The sequence below is a fragment of the Myotis daubentonii genome, chromosome 15, assembly GCF_963259705.1.
Source record: "Myotis daubentonii chromosome 15, mMyoDau2.1, whole genome shotgun sequence".
In the NCBI taxonomy this organism is placed as follows: Eukaryota; Metazoa; Chordata; class Mammalia; order Chiroptera; family Vespertilionidae; genus Myotis; species Myotis daubentonii.
The window spans coordinates 6,175,357-6,188,466 of NC_081854.1; the positions used below are offsets into that span (position 1 = coordinate 6,175,357).

At 43.8% G+C, this 13,110-nt stretch overlaps 1 protein-coding gene across 2 annotated transcripts in view; it reads right to left on the reverse strand.

Moving 5' to 3' along the window:
• Positions 1 to 3,056: 3,056 nt before the first annotated feature.
• Positions 3,057 to 13,110, reverse strand: part of LOC132216091 (zinc finger protein 432-like) — a 43,675-nt gene continuing 33,621 nt past the window's right edge. The window contains exons 3-5 of one of the 2 annotated variants that reach the window (XM_059665175.1): positions 11,423 to 11,549; positions 10,743 to 10,835; positions 3,057 to 9,700 (exon numbers count right to left, since the gene is read on the reverse strand). In XM_059665175.1, the coding sequence (XP_059521158.1) occupies positions 8,118 to 9,700; positions 10,743 to 10,835; positions 11,423 to 11,549 (1,803 nt within the window). In that variant the 3' untranslated portion in view covers positions 3,057 to 8,117. The remainder of the gene's footprint in view (positions 9,701 to 10,742; positions 10,836 to 11,422; positions 11,550 to 13,110) is intronic. The other variant, XM_059665176.1, reaches the window with a different exon arrangement.

Here is a 13,110-nt window from a genome sequence, read left to right on the forward strand (position 1 = left end):
CGTCTTTTTAACAAAAAGTGCTGGGATAATTGTGTATTTATTTCCAGAAAAAGAAAATTGTGAGACCCTAACTCCAACCGTAAACAAAAATGAACTCAAAATAGATCATAGATTCAGCGGAACAGCTGAAACTATGAAACTTAGAAAAGCAGATGGGAGGCAATCTTCCTGAACCCACGTTAGCAAAAGAATTCTGAGAGAAGGCAGTAAAAGATGAGCCAGGAAATAAATGTAAAACTAGATTAAAATGTAAAACGTTTGTATTTCTAAGCACAACATTTAAGAAAGTGAAGAATGGAGCCAGAGATTGGGAGGAAAAAATTTCCACATCATACATCCGGTGAAGGACTTGCATTCAAAATATATAAAGAATTTGCCAAACTCAATAACAACAAACAACCATCCAATTAGTTCATGTATGAGGTCATGACATTTTCTAACAACTCAATTGTGGTGATGATGGCACAGCTCTGACCTTCCTAAATGTTAACAAATTGTACAATTATTACACGAATATTATATATATCTCGAGATGATGAATCTTGGTTCATGGGTCAACACTCAACCACTGAGCCACACCAGCCAGGGCAATTAATTTATTTTAGAAAAAAAAATTTGAATAATAAGAGGATCATAATATAAACTGAACATAATTTGCCCTGGCTGATTTGGCTCAGTGGATAGAGTGTCGACCTGCGGACTGAAGGGTCCCAGGTTCACCTCCGGTCAAGGGCACATGCCTGGGTTGTGGGCTCAGTCACTAGTGGGGATGTGCAGGAGGCAGCCAATCAATGGAAGCAGCCAATCAAAGGTTCTCTCTCATCATTGATGTTTCTCTCTCTCCCTCTCCCTTCTTCTCTTAAATATATATATAATATATATATATACATATATATATATATATATATATATATATATATACTGAACTGTAATTGAATTTTATGTTTTTCATGTATATTCCATGTTTTTTTAAATAAGAAAAAGTTTATTTAGAGACATAGAGGTAGAAGTAGTGCGCTGTGGAAGAAATAGGCTTCAGGAAACAAATTACAGAAGCAGCCCTAACCGGTTTGGCTCAGTGGATAGAGCATCGGCCTGCGGACTCAAGGGTCCCCAGATTCGATTCCAGTCAAGGGCATGTACCTTGGTTGCGGGCACATCCCCAGTGGGGAGTGTGCAGGAGGCAGCTGATCGATGTTTCTAACTCTCTATCCCTCTCCTTTCCTCTCTGTGAAAAATCAATAAAATATATTTTTTCAAAAAACAAAAACAAATTACAGAAGCATAGGAGGGCCCATGGAGTTTAGGAGACCAGAGAGAGAGCTATGCCTTTAGAGAAGAAAGTGTGTGTGTGGGGGGGGGGGGGGGGGAGAAGGCATAGCATGCTCCAGAGAGTCACCATGATAGTTTACATTTATGTGACTCTAGTTACCATCCCACTAGTTCACCCACGACTTTATGATAGCCACTTTTATATTAATTACATGTAGATATACATAAACATTTTGTAATATGGAAATATGTGTATGAAAAATTACAGTAAAAGCATATTCTATCGTTTTCCCCAGTTTTACTATAATATAATAAACATGAATTAGACTTTAATAACTTTATTTTGGGAAAATTTATATTTACACAAACATCACAAAGTACTACTACAAAGAGATCACATATAACTTCATTTGACTTCCCCTCATGTGAACATTTTGGATAATCATGGTACCTTTGTCAAATTGAGAAATTAACATTGGTATAATACACAACCAAATTACAGACGCTACTCGTATTTCACAAGTGTTTCCACTCCCATCCTTTTTCTGACCCCAGGATTCAACCCAAAACACAATATTGCATTGAAACACCATGTTTCCTTAAATATCTCTATTCTGTGACCATTTCTCAATCTTTTACTCACTGACGTCCTCAATCATTTTGAGGAATAAGTCAGGTATCCTATCTAATAAAAGAGAAACATGGTAATTGGCGTACGACCGATACCCTTTTCATTGGCTAATCAGCGAGATATGCAAATTAACTGACAGCCAAGATGGCGGCCGGCAGCCAGGCAGTTTGAAACTAACATGAGGCTTGGTTGCCTCAGTGACGGAGGAAACCAACGTTCCCCGCCTGCCGCTGCCTCTGAGCTGGCAGTTTAAGAAACTCTGTAACAAATACGCCCAACTTCAGCCAGCAGATTTGCAACATTGTAAGCAAAGGCCAGAAACCTACTTTCAGCCTAGGCCTAAGAGCTGGAGCCAAGCCTCAAGCTAAAGCTGGCCCAGAATTAAAAAAAAAAAAAAAAAAAAAAAAAAAGGAAAAAAGGAGCGTTTGGGAGTTCAGTCACCCCCAGCCTGAAAACAGCCCTCAGCCCCTCACCCAGACTGGCCAGGCACCCCAGTGGGGACCCCCACCCTGATCCAGGACACCCTTCAGGCCAAACCAGCCGGCCCCACCCGTGCACCAGGCCTCTACCCTATATAGTAAAAGGGTAATATGCCTCCCAGCACCGGGATCAGCGGAGCCGTGAGGCCTCCCGGCACTGGAATCAGCGTGACAGGGGGCAGCACCCAAACCCCCTGATCGCCCTGCGGCTCTGTGTGTGACAGGGGGCGGGGCCACAACCTCCCTATCCACCCTGCTCTGTGCCTGATAGGGGGGAGCTCCCCCCCCCCACGGGCCCTGCTCTGTGTGTGACGAGGTAGAGCCATAACCTCCCCATCAGCCCTGCCCTGAGTGTGAGAGTGGCGGCGCCCCAACCCCCTGATCCGCCCTGCTTTGTGGGTGATAGAGGGCAGCACCCCAAACCCCTGATGGGCCCTGCTCTGTGCGTGACAGGGTACAGAGCACCAACCCCCCTGATGGGCCCTGCTCTGTGTGTGACAGGGGGTTGCTCCACAACCTCCCCATCGACCCTGCCTTGAGTGTGACAGGGGGCGGCGCCCCAACTCCCCAATCAGCCCTGCTCTGAGCCCGACCAGGGGCTGCACCTAGGGATTGGGCCTGCCCTCTGCCACCCGGGAGCAGGCCTAAGCCAGCAGGTCGTTATCTCCCGAGGGGTCCCAGACTGCTAGAGGGCACAGGCCAGGCTGAGGGACCCCCCCCCCCCCGAGTGCACAAATTTTTGTGCACCGGGCCTCTAGTCCTATATAATAAAAGGCTAATATGCAAATTGACTGAACGACCAGCGGCTATGACACGCACTGACCACCAGGCGGCAGATGCTCAACGCAGGAGCTGCCCCCTGGTGGTCCTTGCTCTCCCACAGCGGGAGCGCTGCTCAGCTAGAATCCAGGCTGACTGCTGGTGAGTGCAGTGATTGGTGCGGGCTTCTCCACCTCCCCCTGCTCCTGAGGGGCAATCGATAGGGGCAGCAGCCACCTCTCACACCTGTTGTTGGCACTGGCCCCAGTCACTGCTGTGCCGCCGTCAGCGGGTCAGCATGTGGGAGCAGTGGCGGGAGCGGGATTGCCTTCAGACAGGGGATTGCCACGGCAGGAGGGGCAGGGGGCATGGAGAATGGGCCGAGACCCACCCCTGAGACCCGCCCCTGTGCGCACTGCAGCCTCAGCCTTGAGGCCCACAGTTCCATTCAAGCTGCATGATCCGTGCACTGGGCCCCTAGTTATTAATAACTAATGACAATGGCATCACACACAGGCAGGCCCAGTATCAGGGCCTCCAAAGCATCAGCCCATATGTGCACTGAACCCCAGGTGCTTCCTGCCATTACCCCAGTACATTGACCCCCAAAAAGTTCATCCATCATTTAACCCCCAAACAAACCCGAGCCACACAGAGCATTCACCGACTAACACCACTCTGCAGTTTGAAATTGTGCGGCCCCACAGAGAGTTAGCAGCAAAAAAATGGCAAAATGTGCCCTCGGGACTAAGACATTTATATCTGGAGGTTTTTAACCACAAGAGCAGGTCCTGACAGAGGCCACAGGCACACCCTAATCACACAATACACCCTATTTTGGACACCTTAGGGCTCCCCTGCAATGCCACTCGCATCACCCAAGGTGGACTTGGACAGGCCCTCTCCCCCCACTGTGCACCCAGAGACCCAGACACTGACCTGACCCCACAAATCACCAGGACCCACCAACAACTGCACTAAATTTACGGAACTCTGCCCCTTTCCTCATTACCCGCCAAAGGTCTCAGGCATTTTTGCAGACAAAATGACAACTGCATTTCTGGGTTTTCCACAGGTAGGGGAGGGCAGTTGGGGACGATCAGGCTGGCAGGGAAGCAGTTTAGGCCGCGGGATTGGGCCTAAACCGGCAGCCGGACATCCCCCGAGGGGTCCCAGATTGGAGAGGCTGCAAGCCGGGCTGAGGGACACCCCCCCTCCCATGCACGAATGTCGTGCGCCAGGCCACTAGTGGAAACATAAAAAAATGAGATTGTAAAATTTATGCAACTCTGGGAAACGGGAAACAGTACAGATTCCTTAAAAATTAAGAAAGAGATCTACCATACAGCCCAGCAATTCCACTTATGGTATTTATCTAAAGAAAACAAAATATCTCAAAAAGATATCTGCATAACCGTGTTCATTACAGAACTATTTACAATAGACAAGAAAAGGAAACCACCTAAGTGTTAATCGATGGACTGACGGACAAAGGTGTGTTATGTGTATATGTTATATATACACTAGAGGTCCAATGTATGAAATTTGTGCAAGAGTAGGCCTTCCTTCCCATGGCTGCCGGGACCCGGGACCCGGGACCCAGCACTGCCCACCCGCTGCAGCCTGCTGGTCAGTGGCCTGGACCTCCCTCTTTGGGGCAATCGTGGAGCACGCCTCCCGCCCCTCCCCCCCCCGGATTGATCACCCTGTCGGCTGGTGGCCTGGGCCTCCCTCTTTGGGGCAATAATGGGGTGCGGCCGGGCCCCCAACCAATTGCATCGCACCCACCGTGGCTGGCCTGGCACCAGTCAGTGGGTATCATAGTGTGGTTCCAGACGGTCGTCTGGATGGTCGTCCTGCTGTTGGGCCGTTCAGTCGATTTACATATTACACTTTTATTATAGAGGATTATATACCTATGTATACATAATGGGATATTATTCAGCCATGAGAAAGCAGGATATCCTGGCATTTGCAACTCATGCTTGGGCCTTGAGGATATTATGCTAAGTGAGATAAGTCAGAGAAAGACAAATACTGCCCTGACTGGTTTGGCTCAGTGGATAGAGTGTCGGCCTGAGGACTCAAGGGTCCCAGGTTTGATTCCAGTCAAGGGCATATACCTTGGTTGCAGGCACATCCCAGTGGGGGGTATGCAGGAGGCAGCTGATTGATGTTTCTCTCTCATCGATGTTTCTCTCTATCCCTCTCCCTTCTTCTCTGTAAAAAATCAATAAAATATATATTTTTTAAAAAAAGACAAATACTGTATGATCTCACTTATATGTAGAATCTAAAACCAAACAAACTCACTGATATAGTGAAAAGATTGCTGGTTGCCAGAGGGGTAGGGATGGTGGGGATGGTCAAAAGGTACAAACTTCCACTTAAAAATAACTCCAAAAATAACAACAAAACCAATAATAATATAATGTTGATCATTATTAGCCATTAGGAAAATACAGTTAAGCTCAAGATCAAATACTACTACATGCCTATTGGAATGGTTAATGTAAAACGTAACGACAACACCAAGTGCTGGGAAGGATGAAGAGCAATTAAATCTCACATATGTGGCCCTAACTGGTTTGGCTCAGTGGATAGAGCATCGGCCTGTGGACTGGGGGTCCCAGGTTCGATTCCGGTCAAGGGCATGTACCTTAGTTGCAGGCACACCCCCAGTGGGAGGTGTGTGGGAGGCAGCTGATCGATGTTTCTAACTCTATTCCCTCTCCCTTCCTCTCTGTAAAAAATCAATAAAATATATATATTTTTTAAAATCTCACATATGTGGCTAGTAGAATGGCCAAAGTAGAAGACAGTGAACATACCAAGTGCTGGAGAGGATGTTGAGCAACTCAGACTTCACACATTGCTGGGAAGAATGTAAAATAGTACAGCCATTCTGGAAGAGTTTGGTAATTTCTTATGAAGCCAAATATAACGTAACAAATATCCCAATAATCATTACCTGTATATGTATTGTAGAGGAATAGACGTTTACATTCACACAGAACACTGTACGCAGACTTCATAGCATCATTATGATTTATAACAGCTGAAACCAGGAAACAATACAAATCTTTCACGAGTTTGAATGGCTAAACAAACTGGTATATCCAGTGTATGTATGTACTCACTAATAAAAAGAAAACTATTCTCAACTCAATTAAGAGCAATTTGCCAAGTGACAAAAACACGAAATGCTTACATGGTCCCCATTAGTAAAACATTATAAATTTGTATAAATAAATACAATTGATTTATATAAAACGTATAAAATCCAACTATAAAAATGATTCCTATAACATTCATGAAATGCCAAAATTAAACTGATGGAAAACAGGTCAAGTGTTTGCCAGAGGTAGGTTTCAGATAGAGGATATGAGCCTAAAAAACATTAGCACGGGGGAATCTGTAGATTAAGCAATTTTCCATCATGGTTGTGGTTATGTGGCTCTATATAAGGTAATAAAGCTTAGAATTACAAACTTAAAAAAAATACATGTAAAGTCTAATAGAATCCAAATAAGGTTAAGAGTTTCATTAACAGTATACTACCAATGTCATTTTTCTGGATTCAATAAAAAATGGTTTTATCAGATGTTTTTACTGTGAGTAGCTGGGTAAAGAATACTAGGAAAATCTATGGACTGTTTTGCAATTTCTTGTAAGTTAAAATAATTTCATATTAAACATTTTATAAAAATAACTTTGAAGGTGGTTTTATAAAATATTTGGCCATACTTATAAACTTGATTGGGTAAGTATAAATATGTTATATTTATAAATTTAAAATGTTTTCTTTTAAACTATTTCTGTATGATAAATTTACAATTAAATTTCGAGCCAAAGAAAGGTGAGAGCTAATCGTATGAGGTCACAGAACACTCCTATGTTGCATTTAACAGTAACAATTAATCAGGAGTGAGGAAAGCACACTAGTTTTTATCAGGTGAATTATCTAATGTAAAATGAAATAAAGTTAGACTTAGAACAGAACACTCAGCCCAGCTGATGTTGCTCAGTGGTTGAGTGTTGAACTATGAACCAGGTCATGGTTCGATTCCCATTGTTGTGCCGGCTCGATTCCAGGTAGGGGGCGTGCAGGAGCAGCTGATCAATGATTCTCTCTCATCTTTGATGTTTCTCTCTCTCTCCCCCTGTCCCTTCCTCTCTGGAATCAATGAAAAATATATTTAAAAGAAATGGAGCATGCTGAAGTTTGAGGACCATTGGTACAGATTCAACATAAAAACCACCACCACCAGTGGTGTAGCACAGTGTGGTCTTTCAAAAACAAACAAAAAAAACCCCACTCAAACATTATCCCTTTTCATAGAACTTCTTTCCTTTGTTAAGTTCTCTGATATTTGACTAAAAGTGCTCTAAATTTAGCATGTTCATAAAGCCTTAACTTCTATATGATTTTCAAACAATGGGTTAGAATGCATCAGTGAAATTGTCAAGTATAATGCAGTTCTCTTAAAGTTTGTGTCCAGTGTGAACTGTGACTATCACTGAGGTCTTCTTTCTGGGTAGAGGCTTTCCCGTGGTTACCACATTTCTTTGTTCTTTATTGTTTGTCTGTTTTTCATACTTCTACGAACAATGAACACACCGATGATCTATGACAATCCCTGATAATAAAGTCTATCTTCCCACTGAAAGCTTTCCTCGTCTCTCTATACACAGAATTTGTCTCAATATGCACTTTTCATACGTATATTGAAGCCAGAAAGTTTTGTTGAGGCATATAATGAAGGTGGAAAGGCATCTTCACATTGGACGTATCAGAGTTTTTCCAACATGTTTTCACTGACAGAAAATGTGAGGTAAGGATCACTCAAGGCACTGCCACAGTCACTGTCCTCACCAAGTTAATCTCCAGGGAAAATTCCTTAATCTCCTCAGGGCACACGTCTGACAACAGGCATTACCATGTTTGCATTCTCATCTGCTAGAAACACTGATGTTTAATGAGGTCCTGGTTGTCCCAGAAGGCATTCCACAGAAATTGCATTAATAGGTGTGTTGTTTCGCATGACATCACTCACAGGTAGTGACCGTGACTCTCCATTAAAAGAATTTCCAGCTTGAGTGAATCTACCCATTTCTCGGGTGTGCGTTTTCTGATGTTTAACAAGGTGTGACAATTGGGAGAAGGCTTTCTCACAAATGCTGCACTCATAGGGTCTCTCTCCTGTGTGAGTTCTTCGGTGGACATTGAGGACTGACTTTGTGGCGAAGGCTTTCCCACACGCCTTGCACTCATACGGTTTCTCTCCCGTGTGACTTCTCTGATGGGTAATGAGACCATACTTGTGAGAATATTGTTTTCCACACTCACTACACACAAAGGGTGTCTTTCCCGTATGGCATCGCTCATGTTGTCTGAGGCTGATCTTCTGGCTGAAGGCCTTCCCACACTCATTGCATTCATAGGGTTTTTCTCCTGTGTGAGTGCGCTGATGTATAATGAGGGTGCACTTAGTGGTGAAGCCTTTCCCACATTCCTCACATATGTACAATTTCTCTCCTGTATGAGTTCGCTGGTGTATAGTGAGCTTGCGCTTCACGGTGAAGCCTTTTCCACACTCACTGCATATGTAAGATTTTTCCCCTGTATGAGATCTTTGATGGACAATGAGATTACTCTTCACAGTGAAGTCTCTTCCACATTCATCACATACATAGGGTTTCTCTCCAGTGTGTGTGCGCTGATGTACAACAAGATAGTGCTGCATGGTGAAGCCTTTCCCACACTCACTGCATACATAGGGTTTCTCCCCTGTGTGAGTTCGCTGATGCACAATTAGATTGCTCTTCACAGTGAAGCCTTTCCCACATTCGTTGCAAACATAAGGCTTCTCTCCACTATGTGTTCGCTGATGTGCCATCAGGTAGCGCTTCATGGTGAACCCTTTCCCACAGTCACTGCATATATAGGATTTGTCTCCTGAATGGGTTTGCTGATGTCTGGTGAGACCAGTGTTCACAGGAGAGCCCTTTCTGTATTCGTTGGTTGTAGAGAATTTGTCTCGTGTTTGAGTTTTCTGATGTTGAGTGAGAATGACATTTCTGGAGGATTTCCATGAATCACACCCATGGCTTTTCTCCCCTGTATCAATGCCCCCATGGTGAATGAGCTGAGATGTCCTGATGCAGGCTTTCTCACCTTGGATGCATCCTTGGGATTTCTCTATTTTATGAGTCTTCTGATGCTTAGAGACTTGTAATTCAGTGCTGATGTGTTTTTCACTTTTAGGGATTTCCGTTCCAGTGTACAACTGTTCATGATTATCATGTAGAAAGGATTTCTCATCTCCATTAAACTCAACGGGGTTCTTTACTTCATATCTTTGCTTCTGGTTAATTAAACTTGATTTCAGAGCGTTCCTACATAATTCCAACATATGGTTACGTATTATGGCTATATTGGTTCTGCTCAGATGAAAAGTATTTCTAAGTGCCTTCCTTTCATGGCACTGTTGGATGCTCTTCAGAACTATTTGGTTGTGAGAGTGCTCTTGCAGACAACTGTCAACTTTCCTGATTCCTAGTAGAGAGAGAATAACAAATTTCTTAGAATAAAAGTGCTTAGCCCTGGCCAGTGCTTCTCAGTGGTTAGAGCATCAGCCTGTGCACTGAAGGGTTGCAGGTTTGATTCCCAGTCAAGGGCTGGTACCTGGGTTGCAGGTTCAATTCCCAGCCCCAGTCAGGGTGCATGTGGGAGGCAACCAATCTATGTGTCTGTCTCACATTGATGTCTCTCTCTCTCTCTCTCTCTCTCTCTCTCTCTCTCTCTCTCTCCTTCCCTTCCTCCACTCTCTATACATCATGGAAAAAATATCCTCGGGTGAGCATTAACAAAAACAAACAAACAAAAGAATAAAAGTGCTTAAAAGATGATGTGGTGGGGACTGGCTCTTCATTGTCGACCATCCTGTCCCATGAAGATGTTAAGGTGAAGAAGTATCAGATCCAAGAAGAAAAAAGGAGTATGTTTAAAGCAAAACAACCACAAAGAGAAAGAGTTCTTATCTCGGGAGATCCCTATGTGGAGGAGCTGTTTAGCTATCCTCAGACACCCTCAAAGCTGTGAGCCCTTCTCTTTTTTTTTCTCTTTTAAAAAAAAAATATTTTTATTGATTTCAGAGAGGAAGGGAGAGGGAGAGAGATAGAAACATCAATGATGAGAGAGAATCATTGATTGGCTGCCTCCTACACGCCCCACACTGAGGATCAAGCCCGCAACCTGGGCATATGCCCTGACCGGGAATCGAACCGTGACCTCCCTGTTCATAAGTCGACACTCAACCACTGAGCCATGCTGGCTGGGCAAGCCCTTCTCCTACAGTGGTTCTCAACCTTCCTAATGCCGCGATCCTTTAATACAGTTCCTCATGTTGTGGTGACCCCCAACCATAAAATTAATTTCGTTGCTACTTCATAACTGTAATTTTGCTACTGTTATGAACCGTAATGTAAATATCTGATATGCAGGATGTATTTTCATTGTTCGCGACCCACAGGTTGAGAACCACTGGACTAGACTATGACTTCCAGGGCCACTCCCTAGCTGGTTCTCACTCACTCACCTGGACAGCTTCCAGTATAGATTTCATCCTCTCTTCGTGGTTCTTTTCCATGTTCCAGCTTGGACAGAGCATCTGGTTTGGCAGTGTGATACCCTGATCAGGAGAAATGACACAAGACGTAGATACAGTGACTTGGATACGGCATAGTATGTGAAGATGGGAAATATTACAATTTCTCATATGCAAAGTAAAAGTTCTCTTTCAGGATAGAGGAGATTATACCCCTTTGTTTGGGGCCAGAGGGGAGACTGGAAATCTGCTGACTCCTCAGAGGACCACAGTGACTACAAAGCTTTCATCAAGTACTAGAGCAGTGGTTCTCAACCTTCCTAATGCTGCGACCCTTTAATACAGTTCTTCATGTTGTGGTGACCCCCAACCATAAAATTATTTGCATTGCTACTTCATAACTGTAATTTTGCTACTGTTATGAATCGTCATGTAAATATCTGATATGCAGGATGTATTTTCATTGTGACAAACTGAACATAATTAAAGCATAGTGATTCATCACAAAAACAATATGTAATTATATACGTGTTTTCCGATGGTCTTAGGCGGCCTCTGTGAAAGGGTCGTTCGACCCCCAAAGGGGTCGCGACCGACAGGTTGAGAACCGCTGAGCTAGAGTAAAGGCCAGTGACAGGGCACCTCTACGTGACACAGGGGGCTGTACTTACCCAGTGAAACCAGATTGTTATAGTTCTCCAACATCACGTCCCGATACAGTTCTTTCTGAGCAGGGTCCAGCAGCTGCCACTCCTCCCAACTGAACTCCACAGCCACATCCTCCAGTGTCAGCAATTCCTGTAATAACACGGTCCTGTTTACTGTGGTATCCACTCCCTTTACTAACATGGAAAATGCATGAGGACAGATGTTCTAGTTTCTACCACATAGCCTACAGCTATATACTTTTCTCAAATATATTTTAGCAAAAACAAAACCCTATCTTTCTCTCTATGTATGTAGTTTAGCACATATTTCCAAAAGAGTATAGCATCAACAAATGTAATGTATGCCTACTTATAGTTTCTAAAAGAGAAGAGTAATGTAGAAGCAGTATTCAAACATCTAAAAGCTGAAAATTTTCAGTACTGGTTAAACACTGCTAACCTCAGATTCAGATATCCTAACAAATTCCGAGCAAAATGTTTATATCTAGACTCATAAGACTGAAACGATACTACAAAAAAGGCAAAGAAAAACTCTTAAAAAAGTATTGAGAAACAAAAGACAGTTTACGTAAAATAGAAACAATAGAAATCAGAAAGAATGGGGTATTATCTTCAAAGTTTGACTTGTGTATCCAAAAGGCCAGACACGAAGGCCGTTTGCTAATTGAACACGTGACTCTTTCATGGAGCATTGGCTCCTCCCAGCCACCATGTGACAGTGCTCAGGAGCACTGCCAATCAGGAGGCTCGCCTACACTTCGGCATCCAGAGCTGTTCTTGAGGCGTCATGATAAATGCACGATTTACTGAGTTAATGACCTCGTGGCTGGACTCAGTCTCCAGGTCCTTCCCCTTCCCAGAATCACACTGATGTCAAACGGTTCAAAGCTACTACCCTCTAATCACCTGGTTGGTTCCTGGCACTGAAACAACCTCTAGCACAAACGATGAAGTGTGGCCCCAGTGCCCAGAATGAAGAGCTCCTATCACACAGGTGATTTAAAGGATTTAGAGCAACTTCCCAGGAATCAGAGACAAATGTCAGGCAGCTTCCTATGACCTTCTAGACACTCACACCCCTGTGCAGTGCCCTTCCCTTGAGCATGGGCTGGCCAGTAAATTGTGTCTAAAACGAATTAAACTCCTAAGTCAAGGCCCCACTGTACTTGGTTAGGTCCCCGTCTGGGAAAAACTTACTTCTGTTTTCCTTTACACGCTAACACAGAACACATCTGGGGCCAGATGTGTGGGTTCTCCACACCAAGAAATTCTGGCACTAACTGCCGGGAGTAAGTGCAGATGTCACAGGTTAAGGGTTCATTTCCGCACGATTGTCCACACTTCAGACACTCCGGGAAACCCACTGTCCGATTGACTACAAATCTGAGGTTCCCGTAACCTTCTACTTGGGTTCAATCATTTGCTAGCACAGCTCACAGAACTCAGAGATAGTGGAGGCAAAGTGACAGCTGATGTGACCCATGGAAGCCACCACATCACACATTATGTTCCAATATTAGTCATTTAGTATGACCCCAACAAACAAAATTTTCCTGATCTCACTTTGTCCTAATTTCAAATTTAGAGTCTAAGTTAATTTATCCAGAACCCAATTATCCCAATTTATCCTTTATTTAGTTGATTTTTTAAAATATATATTTTATTGATTTTTTACAGCAAGGAAGGGAGAG